The sequence below is a fragment of the Didymella exigua genome (assembly GCF_010094145.1).
Source record: "Didymella exigua CBS 183.55 unplaced genomic scaffold M421scaffold_2, whole genome shotgun sequence".
In the NCBI taxonomy this organism is placed as follows: domain Eukaryota; kingdom Fungi; phylum Ascomycota; class Dothideomycetes; order Pleosporales; family Didymellaceae; genus Didymella; species Didymella exigua.
In genome coordinates, this window is record NW_022984776.1 from 1195381 (window position 1) to 1217856 (window position 22476).

Consider the following 22476-nt stretch of genomic DNA (forward strand, 5'->3'; position numbering starts at 1 on the left):
GGTTCAACACGGGGCAGTCTGGCCGCGATCGATTGCCGTGCGATTGTCGAAATCTGAATCTGGACCGACGACCAGGGTTTCGGTCGTGAGCAGCGCTTGACTCGTTCTCAAAGATCGAGAGTCGCTTTTTCGATTCGGATGTTCCCGAAGTTCCTGGTTTGTCATTTGGTATGATAGTGGCGTAACGGGGAGGCGGTTGTAACCGTGACTGGTGGTTGACATGTCAGTAGGGATTGTCAACGAGGGAGATCCTGGGCTCGGGTTGCCGCTTGTAGTCTGATTAGGCTACCTTCCGAGTAGTGGCATTCGGTGAACGCACACTGAACTCATTCATCGTAAACCATTTGTTGTGTGCCCCGGTGCAATTTCAAAATGCGGTGTGAGCACTGGCAGCTACTAGGAGTTCACTCCGACCTGATCGTAAGGAAGGCCCTTCTCTCCGGTGAAATCGGTCCCGGCGTCAAACTCGATCCTCGCGAAGGCCAGCGGACGGAGCGGCCCATAACGCGTGTTTCGAACCAGGGCCCTCCCCACTTGCGTTAGCGTGTATACATCATGCGATCTAGTAGACTAGTTGCGGAGAACAATGTTCGTTTTCTCGTCGCGATCTTACCCAAATCTCTGCCGCTTTGCGGCACCTGGTTCCCAAACCGGCAAAGTCGTGGCTGCGGGGAGATCGGAATACTGGCAGACCGCAGATCAAAGACCCCCAATCCCGGCGTCTGAGGGACTTTTTGAACGAGGCGCTCAACGGCTGGGAAGTCCATGCTGCCACCCGTCTCAACGCTGGGTTGCTGATACGATGTCCCTGCCTGTCGTGCCCCGAGGAGTTTGGGGCCCCCTTGCCCGGTGCAAGAGGTTGTTGAGCAGGGTTACCACACTGAAGGAGCCTGCTGCTGGTCAGGGCGGCGGCGGTAATTGTAAAACTCAGCCTGCCTTTAAAGCTTCCATGTCCTTGCCAATAGGTTCGGCTTTATCGTTCCCCCTCATCAATCTGAGATCTTGCACCGAAACAACTGCCATCTATCGGACCTCTACGAGCCAGCCATCGACTGGAATCGGGTGCGTGTACAATCTACGCTTTCGCGGAAATTGACCTGCATCTTCTGGAAAACTGCGTTCGCGCCCCGTTTGACTCGTGGCCCCGATCTGGAATTGTATTGCACAACCCTTAGCCGTTGCTCTCTTGTCTTTCCTGGAGCTGATCCTCTTTACATCTCCAACGCTCGCTCATTTTAAGTTTCGACTCTCGACTCGCACCCTAACCGGACATTCCTTATTGAGGTAAGAAATGCCCGACTTTAAGCGAGCCGCGAGCTGGTGGCTGCGCGGTGCCTTGTACCTCATTGTGCATAATGGACGCCTCCCTCAACCCACTTATCAACCTTTCTCGATGCCAGTATCAGCTGCTAATAGTTGCGCAGAATATTCCATCTCGTGCGACCTGACTTGGGACCGCTTCAAGACCACAGTCGATCGGTTGGAGTACCCCGCGCTGTCGTAATACCTGGATTCGTGTCCGCGCCGCTTGTCCTCACCAAGCGTCAGGTGCGGCGGCACATGGCGAGGTTCGAGATTGATCCAGCCCCTGCCATGAACATCAAGACCAACCAAAAGAGCTCAAGCATCGAGGAGCATGGCGATGATCCGTTTGCGCTGACGGAAAATTGCGATTATTACCCTCCGTCGAAGGTGAGTGCAGAGTCCTCTTTGCATGTCGTTGGAACTAGGCTTCGGTACCGGACTTCGCGAAACCTGCCGCCCCAATCTAGCGTCCGCTCTTACCCAAACTTTCAACTTCCACCCTAACCGAATACACTGAGTCCAGGGCTTGCAATGACTGACTTAGCACCAGGCGGCAAAGGCTGCAGCGCCTGCCACATCAGAAGACAACACCACTGAAGACAAAGATGATCAAGTCGCGATTCCGATACCCATTGCGACCCTAGTCTTTCAGGACGGCCGCACGGAGCCCGTCTATACGCCCCTGTTAGGCCATGAACATCTATTCAAGGCACGGCCTATGACCAGCTCCCCGGCATCATCCAGCAGCCGGAGCTTTGATTGTAATCGTCCGATTCAAGCGGCACCGTCCCAAATACCTGGTAAGCGTCAGGCCTCGTGCTGTACCTCTTCGACACATCGCTTATGTGCGTTCACAGGGACATCCCAGCATACAACCTGGGGGCCACAACAGAAGGCTGGGGCTCCGAAGAAGTCCCCTGCATGCAAGCAGAGGAAGCCTGTCGCCCACAAGCAGGGAATACTAAAGTCGAAGAGCCTCAAGAGATCCCGGTCTGTTGCTCAAGGCCTGGGCCCAAACCGCAAGGCTGTGACAGACGACACTAGCTTTGAAGATGCCGAGTCAGCTGTCGAAGTGGTGACCGAAGAGTCGCACACCTTCTACATTGGCGATATTGATGCATTCAAGAAGTTTTTGACACGCCGCTTCGATGAACTGACCATGAAGCCCCTACGCGGCATTGCTACACACTGGGTCAAGCTCATTGAGCCTAGACGACTTGGAGACTGGGGCAAGTACCACGAGATGAAACCTTCTGAAGCAGAGACGCCGCCATGGTGGCCTCGAGACGTCATTTACAAAGAACCTTCGCATCTCAAGAAGGAGGGTAAGTGAAGTCACATACCTATTGTGCCGAATGCGTCTAACAGCCCAACAGACCTGTCCACATTGGCTGTTGAGATGATGCTTGTCCACCGAGAGATTGACGAGGTCAAGCGTAAGGGACCTTGGATAAGCAAGCTTCGAGACGTAGCCAAGTTTACGGTTCAGACAACCTCAGCTGACCATTTCTCTTCATCTAAGGGCGCCGTTCATAGCGAGGAGATGAAGAAGCGTGCTCTGGAACAGATACTGCCAAGCATCTTCGAAGTTGCTCAAGCTTACGAGGATCACATCATGCAGTACAACCTCATCGAAGGGTCTGGCAACAAGGATCCTGGCCGAGGTAGGCATCACACATGGAAGCCTATCCCAAGGCCGATTAGACGTCAGCAGCCTAAGCGACCTCGACGGGCTACCCGCTCAGAGCGTGTACAGGAGACGGTCTACGAAGCATCTGGAGATGAAACCGAGCCGGACGACACAATGACGAGGCTGTCCAGTACTCCATTTCTCCATGGCCTACCTCAAGCTGCTTCATCCCCTCAGCCGATGGTTGCACATACCATATCAGAGAGCCAGACACCACGACACTCCATCGTTATAGAAGATGGCCATCGACAAGGGTGGAAGGTCGACACACCCCCCGTCTCCGGTCCATGCACACCGGTAACTTCTCAGGACGATTGCATGATGCATCGCACCACATCTACCCCCAACTCCTCTTTTGACCAGTCATTGCACGGACTGCACCTCGAAGAGGACGATCTGGATATGAAGCCTCGTGCACGAACGATGTCCGATCACGGTAGCATGCAGCCTCCCTACGACATGCCCTCGTACACCCAGCCATTGCAGTTTCAAGCCGCACCGGCACCGACTGGCTTCAGCGGTCAGCCATACCGTCAGCGCGCAGATGGCTATGCAAGCCAGCCATCTACCTTCGCTCAGAACGCGCCAACCTTCGTCAATCCTTTCGCCATGTTCAACGCGCCTCCCCCGCCCATAGGCTACTCTCAATACGCATCACCGATGCCTACCGCCAGCGTATACTCGTACGAACAAGGAGTCTATCCTCCAACGCCTATGAGCTTCCCCAATACACCCATGAACATGCCCATGACACCAAGCGACGGTAGCATGACGTATCATGGCCTGCCTACCAACTATTCGGTTGACACTCAAGGGGTGCACCACTTCTGAGTCTTGCTTCTAGCGCGCGTTGCCATCATTTCCGGTGTTTGTCCATGGTCTGCCTATCTCGGCACCAAAATAACGACTTGCGATGATTTCGTTACACGTTCTGTCTTGTCTTGTTTTGTCTTGTCACGATCCAGCGCTGCATCTTGTAAAATTTTCCATGCCGCCTAGCCTCGGCTCATTCGTTGGAGCGTTTCGGTTCAGCATTGTTTTCTTCCCAGGTCTATGTCCAGGCCAATTGTTCGTGTCATGCATGATAGATACCCACCATAACGATGTTACGCAGCTTACGAGTCACGACTGCATGGCATGGCGGCACCAAAGCGCGGTTTTCTTCTAATGGGGGATGTGTCAAAGACAAAGGTTGTGTATCTCGGGCAGGGGCGGGGAGCATGGAGGTGGGGAGAGTGGGGAGGCGTTGTTGTATGGCTTCTCGATGGTGGATGTACAGTGTCTGGTGGAGGATGTGGATGTGGAGCGGTGGTACATAGCAGAGGTTGCCGCATATGAATAACGAATCTCGGTTTAGTCATAACTTCAGCAGACATGTCTTTCGGGGGGTGGAGCCCTGCTGTGTCGTGATGGAAGTGACGATGCAGCGGTGTGGAAGATTGTCGGTCTGGTGTTGTTCGTGGAGGTGAAACGCCAAGACGTCGTCACTCCCGCGGCTTTGAGATGCCCGTGCCGCCCTGTGAGCTCTTGTTCGCGACAAGGCCGAGCGTCTTTGTTTCCTCAACGCGGCCGCTCGTCGCATCCACCCACGACTCGGCCTGCGCAGGTTCCAGACACAGTGCGACATCTCGACACATCGACTGCCCGTCACGTTTGGCCAATACATTGCATGCGCCCGCTCAGCAGACGCTGCACACGACGCCCACGCATGCGCGCATCGAACACGGCCTAGGCGCGACAATGTCGACAGGCGCTCGCGGCGGCGCCAGAGGCGGGCGCGGTCGAGGCGCAGGCCCCGGAGTGTGGCGCGGCAGCAACACCCGCGGCGCGTTCAACGGCGCGTCGAGCGACTCGAGCGACAAGCCCGCGTTCGGCGCAAAGAAGCGTGGCGTGGGCGCGCCAACGGGGGGGAAGGCGCGCAATAGTACGCAGGAGCTGGACGACGATGGCAGAGCAAAGGAGTAAGCCCCCGTCTTCTTCTCCGACTACACGACGGGCTGCGGCTCCCTCCTCGACGCGACTACGCACGATGCACCATGAGACAGCAGCAGCGACGCCCATGGGTGGAGCCCGCGGCCCATTCTGACCGAATACCACAGGATCAAATTCGTCCCTATCAACAAGTACGGCACCGTGGAGAACTCAACCCCGCACGCCAAAGACGACTACAGCAACCGATTTACCTACGTAAGAGCTGCACGAGCGAAGCACTCCATGAACGCGGGCTAATGCGCGCCAGCTAAAAGATGCGCAACCCAGCTGGCGCAAGCAGTTGCAGGAGAAGCGGCTCATGAACCCGGACGGCCAGATGAAGCTCCAAGACTCGGTCAAGCTCGTTGGGCTCTGCAACGACATGTGCCCGGAGTTTGAGCGTGTGCGGAGGATACACCAGCAAGACTACAAGCGCCCAGAATGCGTATCTATGCCCTGCCCTGTCGAAGACGGCATGCTGACGTGAGTCAGACACCAGAGACCGAACACCTCGCCTATGCTGAGCGGGTGCCAGCCGAGGCGCGGATGGTGAAGGCCTTCACTCGATCTTCGGCCGGTGCTGATGTGGAGCTGGTGATCGATATCCGAAACCCCACGGCTTGTTTGGTAAGCAACTGCCAGTCGACTGGAGTCTGGATCTGATGTCAGTAGAAAACCGTTAAGTACCTCTTTGGCCGACTCGACAAGGAAGGGTTCGACTACCTACACGCCTGGATTTGGGACCGCACTCGATCAGTCCGCAAAGATCTACGGACCCAAGTCGTCGAAAAGCCCGCCGATATCCGAACGCTACTCGTGTGCCTGGAAGCGTCCGCGCGCTTTTACCTATTGTCGATGCACCAGATGGCCCAGACCTCCAAGGAAGACTACTCGCACCAGCAAGACATGGAACAGTTCAATCAGACCCTGACAACACTACGGGAACGTTACGACGACAATCGACGGGCTGGAATACCTTCGGAGAACGAAGCCGAGTTTGTCGCATACCGCCTAATCCTGGCCTCGATCTATGCCAACAGTCAACTCGAGGACGAGCTCCACAGTCTACCTAACGATCTTCGCAACAACAAGCGTGTGTTGACAGCGATCGACATCTTCAAGGCCGCCAAGTCAGCTTTCAACTTCGGGTCCGACAAGAGCTGGGTCCAGGCGCAAGCTAACTGGAAGAAGTTCTGGGCCCTTGTAAGGTCGCCCAGTGTGTCCTACCTCATGGCGTGTGCTGCCGAAGTGGGGTTCAATCGTGTGCGGCACGTCATACTGGACTCGATATGGCACGCATACCGGAGGGGAGGCAAAGGAGACATTGATGTTCAGGCTTGGACTACCGATCAACTGCAGGATGTCCTCGCAATGGATGATGTCAAGGACGCTGTGAAGCTTTGTGAATTGTTCGGGTTCCATTTCGAGCGGAACGAGGAAGGCCGCACATACCTGGACATCTCGAAATTGGGCAACAGCAACCGGTCTCTGAGTGTGCCCCACACGATCAAGCCGCAAACGTTTTCACACAGTCTTGTGGAATCGAAGCGGCACAATCGAGCTTTCTCGGCGATTGTCGAGGGCATGACAATACAACAAGCAAAGACCAAGGGACTGCTGGTGGACCCAAGCACGATACAAAGTGGGAACGAAGACTCGTTGTTCATCCCAGAAGCTACTAGCGCGCCGAAGCCCAATATTTTTGGCAACGTCACCAACGGCGCAACGGCGAACGGTGTGTCGGCCTTCAATCCAAATCCTTTCGCTAAGCCACTTCAACCTTCAAGCCAACCTTCGTCAGGTAGCTCAGCACCGAGCCCCTTTGGCGGCACCGCGACTCCGACGTGTCAACCCGTACAAGCCACGCCTGCACCTGTGTTTGGTGGAGGTGCTTTTCCTACCACCTTCGATGCTGCGAAGAACTCCATCAAGTTCGCGCCCACATCCGCCTCAGGTAGCAACGATAATCCGTTTGCCAAAGTCGCAGCAACATTACCTCCGCAATCCACTACTCCTGCATCAACACCGCCAGGGTCCTTCAACTTTGGCTTCAATGCAGGTCCGGCTCCGCAGAGCCAACAGTTGTCAACGCCCGCCACACCGGCATCTACTGTTACCAACGGGCAACCCCCATCTGGTGCGAGCAAGCCGTTTGCCTTACCTGGTTCATCGGATCCGGATGCAAGGATAAGGAACGGAGACTTTGCAGGAGTGTCTGCCACACCAGCGGGATCGCCACCTCAGCTAGATGCAACAGCAGTGGCCGCTGCGAAGGAGAAGGCTGAAGCTGACGCACGTGCGGCAGTGCTGAAGCAGAAGCAAGAGGCGGAAGAGCGACGCAAACGAGAACAAGTAGAGCAGGACCGAAAAGCAAAGGAGGCACAGCGAGCGCGAGAAGCCGAGCAACGACGAATCGAGGGGGAGAAACAGCGTCAATTGAGGGAACAGCAAGAGAGGGAACTCAGGGCGAAACAAGAGCGAGAGAGATTAATCCAGGACGAACAACAACGGCGACAACGGGAAGAGCAGGAGCGACTAGCACGTATACAGCGGCGGGAACTGGCATACAATGCGCTCACGTCAAGCATCGTGTTCAGTGGGGAGGAAGGACTTTTGTATCAATTCTTAGAAAACACGGTCAAAAATGTTGCAGCTGCCGGCCACAAGGAGTGGCAGGTTGAGCTGCAGCGCAGGCGTGAGGCGGAAGAGGAGGAGGCGAAGCGGAAGGCCTCTGCCCGGGCAGTGTTCACGCACTGGGTTGCGCAGGTGCAGAAGAAGAAGCGGAACGCCAAGGCAAAAGAGAGGAGGAAACGACTCAAGGCCCAGCGCGAGCAGTCAATCAATGGTGAAGGTGATGCTGCCAGAGAAACTCCCACAGAATCGGTGGCGAGCACGGACCAGCTGTCAACAGCACGAAGCGCGCTTACCAACGACCGTCGCGCCAGACGAACGCAAGAACGCCGTACAAGCGCAGCGGCCGACCGAAATAGCACCACTTCACAACCGCGAGCTGCTTCGTCACAACAACCAGCTACGATGACCAATGGCCACCACGTGCGCAGCTACTCCGAGGCGTACCACAAGTCTACTGCGCCCATTGACCGCACAGAGACCGACTGGTTCAAGCTGCGGGCTATGGGCATTGACCCAAGCAAGCACCGCAAGAGGAGCTTTGACTCGGCGACCGATGAAGATAAGGAGAGCACCGAAGCCAAGCGCGTGCGCAGGTCTGTTTCTAACGCTTCACCGATCTCACAACAGCCACCAGAACCTGAGCCTCCCTCGGAACCACTCACCATAGAGGAGCGCTTGGCTCGCATTCGTGCGGCGAAGCAGTCTTTCAGGACGTCTGGCTCAGGCTCGTCACAGGTCAACGGTGCAATTTCCAGCAAGCGATCGTCGTTCAGCGGCCGAGCCAGTCTCGTCATAGCGCAGGCTCGCAACCTAATTGCCAGGTCGCCTACCGCAAAGAAGTCAACAGTGGACGTTCACGACTTCGGCCACAGTGTCCCCAACCTTAGCGTCTCGACATCCTCATTCCGCTTGTCTCCTCTAGGCAAGAGCGTTAGCACTGTGCAAAGCAAGAAGCCCGCCTACTGGAGTCGCGCCAGCCGTTTCGTCCCTCAACATCTCTACGGCCAAGGACCAGGGGCAATCCAAGAGTACCGTGACAAGTATGTCCACTCACCCGCGAGTACACCACGACCCTTGAGCACCGAGCCGCTTGCGCTGTCTTCGCCCATCCCTACGCAGTTCTCGTACGTGCCGCAGCCAGACCACGCACAGTCTCAGCACAGTGAGAACGGGAGTGCGAGTGGCGTGGATCTCGTTGATGTCGATGCTGAAGACAACGCCGCTGGCGATACTGAAGATGACTCTTTCGACGGCGATGACGAAGAAGCCGAGCATGATGCGGAGGAGGAAGAAGAGGATGACGATGACAACACGACACATTTCGATGCCTACGCCGAGGAGTACGATGAGGAGGAAGAGTACACTGAAGAAGAGGACCAGCACTTTGCCCAGCCAGAGGGCAGCTTCGGCGCCGGCATTGGCCCTGGAGCTACAGAAGACGATGCTATCGAACTGTCTGACTGAGCTCAATCACATATTTGTACATGATATCGACTGGCATCTGGCAGCATAGCGTTGGCGTTTTGATTTGCATTTGGTATCAACGACTTCAGGGTGGTCAGCATGCATGAAAATATTGCATATGGAACTTTGGAGACACGGAAAATATAAGATAGCGAGTGTGCATGTTGAAGGAACAGCTGTCGCCCCGCTCAGGAAAATATAAGATAGCGAGTGTGCATGTTGAAGGAACAACTGTCGCCCCGCTCAGTGCCGAGGTGATGTCCATCCCACTCCGACTAGGTACCAAGTCGCTGCACTGCTAACGAAACACAACAACCACGACCCACTCGCTCAGTGACGGCCGGACCGTCGCCAGAGCACCGCCCGCTAGCACACCGTTGAACGTGCGCACTGCCCCTGCACCCGCATATGCACGTCTCTCCCCACCCATGCTTGCTTCTGAGTTCTGATTGCCCCGTCACTTTCTCGTTTCTTCACCCTCGACTCTCAGAACCTCGGTCTCCCGCGGGCAACCCTGCGGCCACGTCGATCGCGCCGGACGTTGGCCCTGGTCTGCATGCCCGGCGCTGCTGCAGGACCAAGAACGGAATGTGTTTGCTTTTGCGCGGATGCGGATGGATAAGAGTGGTGTGTGTCAGACCGGAAGGAGGAGCGGGCCTGGATTGAGGGCTGGGCGTTGAGATGGACGCGTCGTCCGGTCTAAGCTTGGGAAGGCCGTACGTTACATTACTTTTTTTGGAAGGCTTGGATGGGACGTTGCCTGAGGCGTGGGGGTGCTTTAGATTGGCGCGGTGACGCGTTTAGATGTATGACGGCTCGGGGCTATCGTGCAGGTCACTTGTGCGAGACGGGTGGAGTGCTTCGAATGTCGACTTGGTCTAGATGACCTGAGAGACAGATTGAATAGGTGACGATCGGTGCACTGTGTTCATGGCATTGCATCTGTTTGTCTGCCCTGCTGTAGCTGGACTGATTGTACGACTGAGAAAGAGACTTTGGCAGTACATCGACACGACTGCGATTCGCTGGCTTGCAACCTGTGGATACGTGATCTTGGAGGTTAGCGTAGCTGGCTGGAAGTAGACAACGAGCCCAAAGTCGACTCAACCTGCACACGGATGGCCCGGCTGCCTGTCATTCAAGAAGAGGATGGTATTCGATTGGGGAAGGGGGTATCTTGTGTAACTAAAACAATGATGAAAAGGAAATCGGCCTCCACGGAGACGAACGAAGGACAAGTTGACGGACCCAATCTAGACCCATGCCGATTTTCAGGTGTGCTTTTGCCCGACTGAGCGGACTCTGTACAGTTGTGAGTGCCCTGGGGGCGTCCTTGTGGTAAAAGGTGGGGGTGGTGTCGTGTCCCAACGTGCCTGAAGTGGCGCTACACTCCAAACTTTTCCGTCGCTTTTGTGGACGGTGATGCTCGTGGTGACAGTATTACGGTGTTCCGGTGGTGTTGAACTTCCTCTTTCGGTGTCGTATCGTCGTTTCATATATACAAATCATCGACCCCGCCCCCAATGCTAAGCGTTTCTCAGAAGAGCCCGATGCGTGGTCGCCAGTCGTTCTCAGGCGCGGACTTGGGGTTCACTGTGATGTGGTACGGGAAAGGATTAGCGTCTGTCGTCGTGATGGGGGGTATGTGGTCTTTGTCGCGATTAACAATGTTGATGATCTTGTGCGCAGCCTTCTCGAGCGACTTGGTCATGGCACGGCGGACTTTGACGACATCTGCGAGCAAGGATTAGCGAGAGTCCATGTCCAAGGGGCCTGTGAGCGTACCAGCTTCTGTCCTGGGTTGGGCAAGCGTGACATCCAGCGTCCACTGCTCCCAGCACACGTCCTCGTCTGCCTTGCCAAAGAAGTACGTCTTTCTCCGTCTCTTTTCAAAAAACTGCACGGAAAGCTGGCCTCTCCCCCGCTGCTGGTGTGCGCCGTCGATCGCCCGCACCAGTGCCATGGTCCGCTGGTCGATCAGCGTCTCCAGGTCTACATCGTCAATGGCAGGCAGGGTGAGGTCGAGCAGGTCGCGGGTGAGGGGTGATATGGATGTGAAGTAGCGGTGAAAGAAGATGGTGTGCAGGATAGCTGCAGAAGGTCAGCTGTGGCCCCATACAGGCTCGAGGCTCGAGGCTCGTCCGGACGGAGGGGCAGCGGGGCTCATGCACATTGTTCCGCAGATGCGGCGGGGGGTCTGGGGACATGCAGGGCAAGAGGGCAGACTCACCCTTCACCACGTCCTTCACGCACGCCAGGTCCGCGAAGATGTCGAGGTTGTACTCGGGTCGCCGGCGTTGTTGCTCCATGCTGGCATCGGCAGTCTCGCTGCTGGTACCACGCCGCGCGGCGGTCCCGGTCTGATCTGGCCCTACAAGGCGGGTTGCGGCCGGGCAGTGTCTGGCTTTCTGGTGCGCAGAGTCGAGTTTTCTGGTACAGAAAGGCAAAGGGTCGGAAAAGTGCTCATGTTGGGGTGGAGGGGCTCGTGTTGCTTAATGATCTCCCCGGGCCCCACCGTTAGCACTTCCTTTGGCAGCCACCTTTTCCCGTGGCCTATCAGCGCAGCCCGAATCCATTCTTCAAGCGCAGCCTAACCACTATTCACACTGCTGTTTCAGGCGATGACGTTTGCAACCACGGTCAGCGGCAGACATATCACCTGCGCGTCGGGCATCACAGAGTCGTCGGGCCTTGGAACTGCCTGTCCGCAGCCCATCTTCCTCGGGCTGCAGTCATCCGCTTATGGCCGGCCCGTGAACACCCTCCTTCAGCAGCGGCGAGGCGCTAGATTCGACTCTGACATTATTTTTGTACGTTTCTGGGTAAGCGCCCTGTTGGATAGAACACCTGTTCAGCCACGCGAGCAGCCAGGTCCAAAACTCTCTACCGATACACAACGCTCCTGCAGCTGCCTAGAGTGTGTATATGTGTCTCTTCCATCTGCCTAGAGTGTACATGCATCTCTCCCAGCTGCACGACGATAGATCGGCACCCCGGGGCATGTCGTTATGTCCATCACGGCACAGCTTTGATGCTCGCCTTCTCGCTAAACATGTCCGGCCCAGCATCGTTCTCGTCGAAGAACCCGTACTGACGCTGCATCTGCTCGATACCGTGCTCGTCCAAGTACGGCAGCTCTTTTGCAGCCTTGACATAGTTCATGTTCTCCATGTGGCCCTTTGCAAAGATCAGGTCGATCTCTTCGAGCGAACGCCTCGCCGTTTCCGGATAGTAAAGGTAGATGAACGGCAGGAAGCACGCGTTTACGACAGCGAAGAAGAGATACGTTCCCCAGCCTGTGAGGTGTTAGCTCATGTTCCCTCAAGTTCAAGAACAGCGACTTACCGATGTTCGATATCATGACTGGTGTAATCATGCTAATGTTCGTCAGTCGATGCGCTTGGTCGCACAAAGCGCTACACTTACACTACTAGGAAGTTGAAGAGCCAGTTCGTGCACGTCGACACAGCGTTCGCCTTGCCACGGGTCTTGATTGGATTGATCTCGGCGGGGTAGAGCCATGGGAGAGGTAGCCATGTAGCGCCGAAGAAAGCAATGTAAGTGAACAAGCCGACAGCTGCGCCCTTGGCAGCCTGCGGGTTGCCTGGGATCAGTGCTCCAAACACGATGACCATGGATAGACCTAGGGAATGCGATTAGATAAGACTCACAAACCAAATTGAGGCTCTTACATTGTCCAACGGTACCAATGAGGAACAACTTGCGACGGCCAACGCGCTCGATGATAAACCAGGAGGTAGTGGCAAAGATTGAGTAGACAATCATGTTGACACCGCCAAGCAACAGCGACATATCGTGGGACTGGCCAATGGACCTCTCGAAGAGAATCGGGAAGTAGTAAATAACCGCGTTGCAGCCACCAATCTGCTGCATCAGCTGAGAAGATGCGCCGAGCATCATACGCCTGAAGTGCTGCGTCTTGCCGTTAGTGAACAGTGCGCTGAAGGGTGTGTTGCCACCCTTGTGGCCAGAGGCGCGCAGCGAGTCCATGATGATGTGAGCTTCGAGGCGAGTTTCCTCTGAATCCAGCCTGTATCCCCGAAGCGCGGAGATGACTTTGACTGCATCCTCATGGCGATCCTTGCTCAACAGCCATCCTGTAGGTATGTATGTTAGCTACAATACTCAGAGCGATCTCGCCTTCAGGCTGAACTTACTCGGAGATTCTGGTAGATACCATGGGCCAATCAAGATGACTAGAGCGAAAGAGACCTGGAATGCGATGGGAAAGCGCCAGGTGAGCTGATCAGGCCCGAAAGAGCAGCCATAGTCAGTCCAGTATGCGATCAATGTTCCAAACGCGATGACGCCGCCTTCGATGCAGATCAACAGGCCTCGGTTGGAAGTCTTGGAGCACTCTGCCTGGTATGTCGGAATCGTTGCCGTGTTCATGCCATTGCCAACGCCGGTGATCGTTCTGCCCACGATGAACTGTGCGCCTGCGTTGTATCCCTTGATGGGCGTGACCTGAATGATTACACCAAGGATCATGATGATGGCTCCACACATGATAGCCCTGCGGCGACCGAGATGGTCGCCGTATAGGAGCATGGCCACGGCGCCAGCGAGACAGCCAATCTCATAGATGGCAGTGACGAAGCCTTCCATGGTCGAGTTATACAGAATCTCGGGAAAGTATGCATGGAACGGCGCGGCGCCGATGATACCTGACATGACGCCCTCTGTACATTTGGTCAGTGAGCTCTTCTGCGGGACAGAACTTACTCACGGTCATAACCAAATAGTAGGAAACCAGTTGTAGCAACCACTGACACAGCGGTGCTCAATGGCCGACCCGTAAGCCCCATGAATTTGGGGTGCTGATCGACGTCCGCCATGTTGAGTTTCCACAGATGAACTTCGCTGTGGGGACACGCAAAGGTTCGGTTCACAGTCGACGCAGGACAAAACGATCTGGGAATTTGATGGGCGCTTACAATCCCCCCACAACGGGGAGACTGAGCTCTTATTCTTTCTGCAGATCTCCCCAGATCCCCACTTCCTCGGTCGCGCAGACAGAATGTACTATCCTGGTGCAAGGATTGCATGCTGCATCAGGCGTGGTCCGACAATGCAACGTCATCTCCTGCCTCTGGCCGCTTGCCAATGATACTGATGACACAAGGCCGCGGCCCCTCCCAGCCATCATCTTGGTGCCTCGACGCTGCTGGAAGTTGGACGGTCAGACACGTTAGGTACCCTGTACCGAGGCAAGGCCGACCGGAATCACTGGTTGGAGTGTATGAAGTCAAGCTAGAGTAGTGGCACCAAGCCTCAACGGGCCAGCAGCGGGATGGCGCTGCAGATCACTTGGTCATGAAGAAGCCTCATAGACGGCAACTGGCGTCAGCCGCAAGGTTGTCAGGATCTGTTCGCGTGTTGGGATGATTCTGTTATCATCTTTGTAGATCTTCAGGCTGAGCCTGAATGCGCGGATCGGCCATCACACAACACCGCGGACGAGAGTTTGAAGGATCCTGTTGTAAGTCACGGCCAGGGCGAGGCTAACCATTGTGTGACACGCAGAAATTAGGTGCTCCAAGGTGTAGGTAATCGAGCGGCCGTTCTTCCTTCAAGTGTGACCTCGCACGGGCAAATGGCCTGATACGTCATAGTCAGATCAACCATGTGCGCGGCAGTGGGCCGCATGTGAAGACGCGGGCAAGGCTCGTGAAGATCGGAGTGCAACCTGCCTCACATGGGCTTCGCTCACGCAAGCAAGCACTGTGAAGAAGGACCGACAAAAGACTTGGAGTCAGAAGGGCCCTCAAAAGTGCCCCATAATACGAAGGCTATGGGCGGGCGCGGAGGCGGGTCGTGTGTGGATTTCGTGGGGAAACACCAACCGCTAAGCGGGCAGCTTCGCCAAGTGAAGATAGATCCCGGACCATCGATCACCGAGGCTGCCCCGACTGGACGCGCGAAAAGACGCGTCTGGACAACAAACAACCGCACCACGACGACATGGTCAGCATCAAGCGAGGAAGAGACGAAACTGAAGAGGAAGGAACACCGCGCAAGCTCCGCGCCCGCATTGCCGATGACGAGGCCGGTACCGACTCAGACGCCTTTGAGGCGCAGACACCGTCGCGGCGGGCCAGAAATCAGCACCTGGCGGACGTGGGCACGCCCAAGTCAATACTGAAGAAGACAAGCACGCTCAATGGCATCAATGGCGTCAATGGCGCTCATGCCGCAACGCCCAAGTCGAGTCGAAAGCTGCTGTTCGAGACACCCACCAAGTCCGCCAACGGCGACACACCGAATGGGACGCCGACAATTGTACGCAACGCCGATCGCAGCGCAAGACGAAAGAGCAATCGGCGGATACTCGAGCACGCGGCACACGGGGAGGAGAGTGACGACGAGGCCTTCGATGAGGAGGCGACGCTAGCAGAAGAGATCCTGGAATCGGATGGGGGAGCAGTAGAGACTGTGGAAGAGGCCTCGCCAGCAGAGGTGCCGGTTCCAGAGACGCCGTTAAAGCGTAAGAGAGGCCGACCGAAGGGCTCGGGCAAGAAGAAGCCAAAGTCACCCACGCCGCCGGCCGAACTGCCGCCGCATGAAGAATACTTTTGGCAGAATCGACCCGGTGGACTAAAGACCTCGAACAACACGCTCTCTGCACAGAGTCTACTCAATCATGACGAGTACTTTCAGGCGATATCTGGCTACGAAGACCCCCATCAGCCTGAGATGGATTTCCTGCTGGAGCTGCACAGCCGTGCCTTTAGTCAGTGGATCTTCGAGCTCGAGGAGGGCTTCAATATTTGCCTCTACGGCTACGGGTCGAAACGCGCCATCACCGACAAGTTTGCGGCACATCTGTACCACCACCTGTCAGAGATGGCGCCCTTCAAGGGTTCCAAGAGGACCCCAAAGATCGCGGTGATCAACGGCTACGCTGCGGGCACTACACTGAAGGAGCTTCTGACGACCATCGTCTCGATCGCAGTATCCAACACTACCAAGCTGCCCAACCAGCCGGCGGTGTTGCTTGACTTTCTGCTCGACCATCTTTCGACGAACCCACCTTTTCACCCGATACCCGTCATTCTCAACTCGATCGACTCGCCGTATCTGCGGAAAGCTCCAGTACCTTCGATGTTGGCTCGCCTCGCTGCTCATCCGTCCATCAGCCTCATTTGCACAGCGGACTCACCAAACTTCCCGCTGCTGTGGGATGTGGGTCTGAAGACGCAATACAAGTTTCTCTTCCACGACGCGACCACCTTCGCGCCATACGATGCGGAGATAGACGTGGTAGAGACTGTAAACGAGCTGCTTGGGCGCAGTGGCCGGCGCGTCAGTGGCCGGGACGGTGTGGGCTTTGTCTTGCGCTCGCTGCCTGAGAACGCGCGATCGCTGTACCGCATCCTCGTGATGGAGCAGCTCGCTCTGGACATCATGGAGCAAGGCCTTGATGACGAAGACGCAGTCACTGCTACACTGAAGAACAAGAAGGTCGCACAAGCCAAAACTGCTGTCCCTGAGTCGAACCAAGGCGTCGAGTACCGCGTGCTGTACCACAAGGCGGTGCAGGAGTTCGTCTGCTCCAGCGAAGTCGGCTTCAGGACACTGCTGAAAGAGTTCCACGACCATCAGATGATCGAGAGTCGGAGAGATGCCATGGGCACGGAGAGATTGTGGGTGCCGTTTAAGCAGGAAGAGTTGGAAGGGTTGGCAGAAGACCTCGCCAGCGATGCGTTTTGAGCGAAATGCAAATCGACAGCGGTATTGACGTTCGCTCTTTCGCCCATCTTCACAGTCATCAAAGTTGAGCCAGCACCCAGTAATCTCGACCACGATGTAGCATCCGCGGAACATCATTCGGCGTGCAATGGGCAGACCATTGGACCCCGCCAGCAGAATCTTCGCAGCATCTAATGGCAGCCAAGTGCAGAAGCCCCACCAATATATTTGCTACAATTTTCACTCTTACCATCAAACTGGTCGCTTAGCTCAGTTGGTTAGAGCGTGGTGCTAATAGATTGAATCCTTGATACGCCAAGGTCGCGAGTTCGACCCTCGTAGTGACCAATTTTTTTGCGTCTGGTGAGACTGCGACGCACATGTATATCATCGCTGCCGCCTGTCGTAGGGTTTGACGCCTTTTTGCTTGCGTCAGGGTGAAGTTGAGCATGGGCGAAGCGGCCAACTCTTAGACAGCGGACCACCGACCATCGGGCTGCGATTGTGGGGTCACTTTCCTTTATGCTTCTGAGAGTGACTCCAACACTGTGTCTGCAGCCGGAGCTTGAGCTCGATCGCGATACAAGTCTTGACAGAGACAATCTTTGGATATGCCCACGGATAGTGAGCAAACTCTCCAGCACACCACTATTACATGACCATGGGAGACCCTTGACTTGGGTTACAGGGAAGGAACAAGTATACTGTCAAACAGGTCTTGTCTATCTACCACATGCGTCTTGAGCACACTGCAAACCGAACGATCTATCTTGGAGAATATCGAGAGGCGCTAGTACCGTATTGAGCTTAGTGCCTGACTCTACGGCAGCCCTAACTTCTCATGGAGAATCGCCATCAGGAAAACATAGCTAGCACAACCAAAATAGCCCACCATGGCGACGGCAACAATGACATACATGGACTTTCCCGTCAAGAGGCGGCTACCGAAGAATATCAAGCTGCCGCCGGAAAATGAGAGATACATGCGCGCGTGCGCCGACATTGCCTCGGCGCTCGTTCAGGATTACGAGGCCCAAGCGGACGGGTCGAAGCCAAAGAAGGATGTCAACTTGAACCAGCTGCGCGGCCAGATCGCAAAGCGACACTACTTGAAGACGCAGCCGCCGCTCACAGCCATCATCGCGGCGGTGCCGGAGCACTACAAGAAATACATTTTGCCGAAGCTGATCGCGAAGCCAATCCGTGGGTCTCCTGCTTGGTCGATTTGACCTGTGCTGATGGGGGTTGTAGGAAGTGCGAGCGGTATTGCGGTCGTGGCGGTCATGTGCAAGCCGCATCGCTGCCCGCACATTGCATACACGGGTAATATCTGCGTGTACTGTCCCGGAGGCCCGGATTCGGACTTTGAGTACTCGACGCAGTCTTACACGGGCTACGAACCGACGTCTATGCGCGCCATCCGAGCGCGGTATGATCCGTACGAGCAGGCTAGAGGCCGTGTTGACCAGATCAAGTCGCTGGGCCACAGTGTCGACAAGGTTGAGTACATCATCATGGGCGGCACGTTCATGTCGCTGCCAGAGTCGTACCGGGATGAGTTCATTTCACAGCTGCACAACGCACTCTCTGGATACCAGACCAAGGATGTGGACGAAGCCGTGGCGGCGGGCGAGATGAGCAACACAAAGTGCGTGGGCATCACCATCGAGACACGACCGGACTACTGCCTGGACCAGCACCTGTCATCGATGCTGCGATACGGCTGCACGCGTCTGGAGATTGGGGTGCAATCGCTGTACGAAGATGTGGCGCGCGACACGAACCGCGGACACACGGTGGCGGCCGTGGCCAAGACGTTCTGCCTCTCCAAAGACGCGGGGTTCAAGGTGGTGTCGCACATGATGCCGGACCTGCCCAACGTGGGCATGGAGCGCGACCTGGACCAGTTTGTCGAGTACTTTGCAAACCCCGAGTTCCGCACGGACGGGCTCAAGATCTACCCGACGCTCGTGATCCGCGGGACGGGGCTGTACGAGCTGTGGCGCACGGGGCGGTACAAGAACTACACGCCCAACGCGCTCATCGACATTGTGGCGCGGATCCTCGCGCTGGTGCCGCCGTGGACGCGCATCTACCGGGTGCAGCGCGACATCCCGATGCCGCTCGTGACGTCCGGGGTGGAGAACGGCAACCTGCGCGAGCTGGCGCTGGCGCGGATGAAGGACTTTGGCACGACGTGCCGCGACGTGCGGACGCGCGAGGTGGGCATCAACGAGGTCAAGCACAAGATCCGGCCGGAGCAGGTGGAGCTCGTGCGGCGCGACTACACGGCCAACGGCGGGTGGGAGACGTTCCTGGCGTACGAGGATCCCAAGCAGGACATTCTGATCGCGCTGCTGCGGCTGCGGCAGTGCAGCAAGGAGCACACATTCCGGCCGGAGCTGACGGGCCAGCCGACGAGCCTGGTGCGCGAGCTGCACGTGTACGGCAGCGCGGTGCCGGTGCACGCGCGCGACCCGAAGAAGTTCCAGCACCAGGGGTACGGGACGCTGCTGATGGAGGAGGCGGCGCGGATCGCGGCCGAGGAGCACGGGAGCAGGAAGATCAGCGTCATCTCGGGGGTGGGGGTGAGGAGTTATTATGCGAAGCTGGGATACTACTTGGACGGGCCGTACATGAGCAAGGAGCTGACGGGGGGGTGGGAGCGGGGGTGGTGAAATGACATGCAGTGGTAGTAGCCAGGGAGTGGAGACGTTGATGACATGCAGTGCAGTGGTAGTAGTCAGGGAGTGGGTACGGTGATGACATGCAGTGGTAGTGGCCAGGGAGTGGGGACGTTGATGACATGCAGTGGTAGCAGTCAGGGAGTGGGGACGGTGATGACATGCAGTGGTAGTAGTCAGGGAGTGGGGACGGTGATGACATGCAGTGGCAGTAGTCAGGGAGTGGAGACGTTGATGACACTCCGTGCAGTAGTAAGAGAGCATGTCTTGGAGAGTAAAAAGATAGATTGGTAAGCCATCCAGCCATAAACGCCGTCCCATGCTGCCGTCGGTCATGCTATTACACAGTCCCTGCAATGCTCAGATCGCGAATCTCCTGCAGCACCTCTTCCACACGCGCATCCAGCTCGCCCTGGGCGTACTGGTCTCTCGTGTTGGCATCCAGGTACTGCTGGACCTGGGCCATGCGCGAGTAGGCCTCGGCGCAGAAGCGCAGCTGGATCTTGACGAGGGCCTCGAAGCTGGGGTCGAGGTAGGGCACGCGCAGGTCGATGAGCTGGGGCAGCTCGGTGGTCAGGGTCTCGTTGAGCTGGTCGTAGGCGGCCTTGGCGAGCTGCTCGTCCTTTTCGGCGCGCGGCAGCTTGGTGACGTCCTTGTCCGGCTTGTCGGTCAGCTTCTTGACCTGGGCGCGCATGCGGTCGTAGTCCATCTGCTTGTGCTCGCGCTTGGTGATGCAGGCGTTGATGTCTGGGAAGTACGAGCAGAAGCGCTGGATGGGGTCGAGGACGGTGGTGCGATAGGGCCCGTCGAGGGCCTTGATGGTCTCGGCGTCGAGGTCGGTGACGGCCTGCTTGTAGGAGCGCGAGACGCCGTCCTTTGTGCCGGCGTCGCCGTAGAAGGCGTCAATGGTCTCGGCGATGCGCATCTGGCTGGCCGTCATGGCGCGCAGCGAGTCGAGGTAGCCCTTGGCCTCCTTCTGCAGCTTGTTGGCGGCCGTCTCCATGGTGCGGTAGCGGCGCTGTTCCGTCTCGAAGTCGCGGTCGTTGGTGCGCTCGACCTGGCCCGTCTTCATGAGGACCTGCGTCGTCGCGCGGTTGACGCCTTTCTTGAAGCCCGTCCAGGACATGGCGGCGGTTGTATCTGCGGGCTACCAGTGAGGATGCGATGCGATGCGGGCGAGGGGTGTGGTGTGTGTGGGAGGTACAGCGTCTAGTGTGGGGGGTACAGCGTGTTGAGTGGGGGTACAGCGTGTTGTGGGGGCGGTACAGCGTGTTGTATGCGGCGGTACAGCGTGTTGTATGTGGCGGTACAGCGTGTTGTATGTGGCGGCACAGCGTGGGTGGGATGGGTTGTATCTGGTGCTGGGTGTTGCTGGGTGTGGCTGACGGAGGCTGCCCGCGGGGGTGAAGGATGATGCGCCGTAACTCATGACGCTGGGCTTCGGCTGTGGCGCAGCACGGCCAGCCCGCTCGTGTCGAATCGCCCGCAGCGCAGACGGCCACCAATGCTGCCACTCCGCCCGACCTCAGCAGCGCGATGCGCGTTGCGCTCCCTCGCGCGGCGCCCGTCGACGACACGCCTGTCGACGAGCGCCGTCTTCTCCACCACCGCCTCGCCCGTCTGCTCCACCACCGCCTCGCCCGTCTGCTCCACCACCGCCTCGCCGTCAACACCCACCACCCAGTCCGCGCCGTCAACACCCACCACCGTCTTCTCCGGCATCCAGCCCACCGGCGTCCCCCACCTGGGCAACTATCTGGGCGCCCTGCGCCAGTGGGTGCGCCTCCAGCATGACGCCGCCCCCGACACGACGCTGCTCTTCTCCATCGTCGACCTGCACGCCATCACCGTCCGCCAGCACCCGCGCGCCCTGCAGCAGGCCCGTCGCGAGATGCTGGCCGCCCTGCTCGCCGTCGGCCTGGACCCGGCCCGCTGCGTGCTCTTCGCCCAGAGCCGCGTCAAGCAGCACGCCGAGCTCATGTGGATCCTCAGCTGCGGCGCGTCCATGGGCTACCTGGGCCGCATGACCCAGTGGAAAAGCAAGACGCAGGTGTCCAACGCCGCCGCCACCGCCGCCACCGCCGCCACTGCCGCCACCGCCGCCACAATGCAGCTGTCCGACGCCACCGCCACAATGCAGCTGTCCGACGCCGCCGCCCACCTCAGGCTCGGCCTCTTCGCCTACCCCGTCCTGCAGGCCGCCGACATCCTGCTGTACAACACGACCCACGTCCCCGTCGGCGAGGACCAGGCCCAGCACCTCGAGTTCACGCGCGAGCTCGCCGTCGCCTTCAACCACCAGTACGGCCCCCTCCTGACCGTGCCCGAGACCCTGCTGAGCCCGGCCAAGCGCCTCATGAGCCTGGCCGAGCCCACCAAGAAGATGAGCAAGAGCGACCCGAAGCCCAAGAGCCGCATCCTGCTGACCGACTCGCGCGACGCCATCCACGCGAAGCTCAAGTCTGCCCTCACCGACTCGCTCGACGGCGTCAGCTACCACCGCGACGCGCGGCCGGGCGTGTCCAACCTGGTCGACCTGATCTTCCACTTTGACCCCGCCGGCGCTGCCTCGCCCGAGGACCTGGCGCGCGACCTGCACCCCCTGACCATGCGCGCCCTGAAGGAGAGGGCCGCCGACACGGTAGACCGCAGCATTGCGCCGATACGAGAGAGGTACGAAGAGCTGATGAGCGGAGACCAGAAGGAGCTCGTCGCGCACGCCGAGCATGGCGCTCAGAAGGCAGAAGCCATCGCCGAGTCGACCATGCAGCGCATTCGCAACGCCATGGGCATGGCATGGTAGCGTCGCTGTATCTGGTCTGTACACCACCTGTAGTATATGTGATTGTTCCAACAGAAGACGATGGATTGTTCCAACACAAGACGATGAGTTGTTCCAACACAAGACGATGAGTTGTTTCAACACAAGACGATGAATTGCTCCAACACAAGACGATGAATTGTTCCAACACAAGACGATGAATTGCTCCAACACAAGACGATGAATTGCTCCAA

The 22476-nt window shown here is 57.4% G+C and overlaps 10 protein-coding genes and 1 non-coding gene across 11 annotated transcripts in view; 7 read left to right on the plus strand and 4 right to left on the minus strand.

Moving 5' to 3' along the window:
* The first annotated feature begins 404 nt into the window (after positions 1 to 404).
* M421DRAFT_201057 (uncharacterized protein) lies at positions 405 to 1328 on the plus strand. Its single transcript, XM_033588112.1, has one exon. The coding sequence runs from the start codon at positions 587 to 589 to the stop codon at positions 1094 to 1096; it is 510 nt and encodes a 169-aa protein (XP_033453855.1). The 5' UTR covers positions 405 to 586; the 3' UTR covers positions 1097 to 1328.
* On the plus strand, positions 1329 to 3968 carry M421DRAFT_201058 (uncharacterized protein). Its single transcript, XM_033588113.1, has 4 exons — positions 1329 to 1692; positions 1856 to 2105; positions 2163 to 2630; positions 2682 to 3968. Exons 1-4 carry the CDS (start codon positions 1561 to 1563, stop codon positions 3824 to 3826), a joined length of 1995 nt encoding a protein of 664 aa, XP_033453856.1. The 5' UTR covers positions 1329 to 1560; the 3' UTR covers positions 3827 to 3968.
* M421DRAFT_201052 (uncharacterized protein) lies at positions 3969 to 4427 on the minus strand. The gene has a single exon (XM_033588111.1). It carries the CDS (start codon positions 4369 to 4371, stop codon positions 4111 to 4113), a length of 261 nt encoding a protein of 86 aa, XP_033453857.1. The 5' UTR covers positions 4372 to 4427; the 3' UTR covers positions 3969 to 4110.
* A 122-nt stretch (positions 4428 to 4549) lies between these two features.
* On the plus strand, positions 4550 to 9253 carry M421DRAFT_415955 (uncharacterized protein). The gene is made up of 5 exons (XM_033590893.1): positions 4550 to 4956; positions 5095 to 5182; positions 5235 to 5411; positions 5459 to 5593; positions 5639 to 9253. The coding sequence occupies exons 1-5, from the start codon at positions 4736 to 4738 to the stop codon at positions 9062 to 9064; spliced, it is 4047 nt and encodes a 1348-aa protein (XP_033453858.1). The 5' UTR covers positions 4550 to 4735; the 3' UTR covers positions 9065 to 9253.
* Positions 9254 to 10601: 1348 nt separating this feature from the next.
* Positions 10602 to 11373, minus strand: M421DRAFT_51855 (DUF1649-domain-containing protein; the record flags this gene model as incomplete). Its single annotated transcript, XM_033594971.1, has 3 exons — positions 10602 to 10798; positions 10850 to 11155; positions 11295 to 11373. The coding sequence occupies 3 exons, from the start codon at positions 11371 to 11373 to the stop codon at positions 10602 to 10604; spliced, it is 582 nt and encodes a 193-aa protein (XP_033453859.1).
* A 706-nt stretch (positions 11374 to 12079) lies between these two features.
* Positions 12080 to 13923, minus strand: M421DRAFT_997 (general substrate transporter; the record flags this gene model as incomplete). The annotated part of the gene is made up of 6 exons (XM_033598784.1): positions 12080 to 12360; positions 12410 to 12441; positions 12491 to 12707; positions 12757 to 13182; positions 13243 to 13767; positions 13815 to 13923. 6 exons carry the CDS (start codon positions 13921 to 13923, stop codon positions 12080 to 12082), a joined length of 1590 nt encoding a protein of 529 aa, XP_033453860.1.
* Positions 13924 to 14799: 876 nt separating this feature from the next.
* On the plus strand, positions 14800 to 17039 carry M421DRAFT_415958 (origin recognition complex subunit 2). The gene has a single exon (XM_033590894.1). It carries the CDS (start codon positions 15050 to 15052, stop codon positions 16796 to 16798), a length of 1749 nt encoding a protein of 582 aa, XP_033453861.1. The 5' UTR covers positions 14800 to 15049; the 3' UTR covers positions 16799 to 17039.
* M421DRAFT_t9 lies at positions 17037 to 17125 on the plus strand. Its single transcript has one exon. It is a non-coding gene; the product is annotated as a tRNA-Ile (tRNA).
* Positions 17126 to 17670: 545 nt separating this feature from the next.
* Positions 17671 to 19455, plus strand: M421DRAFT_97711 (histone acetyltransferase ELP3; the record flags this gene model as incomplete). The annotated part of the gene is made up of 2 exons (XM_033598529.1): positions 17671 to 17980; positions 18029 to 19455. 2 exons carry the CDS (start codon positions 17671 to 17673, stop codon positions 19453 to 19455), a joined length of 1737 nt encoding a protein of 578 aa, XP_033453862.1.
* Positions 19456 to 19801: 346 nt separating this feature from the next.
* On the minus strand, positions 19802 to 20587 carry M421DRAFT_52604 (BAR-domain-containing protein; the record flags this gene model as incomplete). The annotated part of the gene is made up of 1 exon (XM_033595033.1): positions 19802 to 20587. The coding sequence occupies one exon, from the start codon at positions 20585 to 20587 to the stop codon at positions 19802 to 19804; it is 786 nt and encodes a 261-aa protein (XP_033453863.1).
* Positions 20588 to 20958: 371 nt separating this feature from the next.
* M421DRAFT_415961 (tryptophanyl-tRNA synthetase) overlaps positions 20959 to 22476 on the plus strand; it is a 1692-nt gene continuing 174 nt past the window's right edge. The window contains exon 1 of the mRNA XM_033590895.1: positions 20959 to 22476. Within this exon, the coding sequence (XP_033453864.1) occupies positions 20966 to 22264 (1299 nt within the window). The 5' untranslated portion in view covers positions 20959 to 20965 and the 3' untranslated portion in view covers positions 22265 to 22476.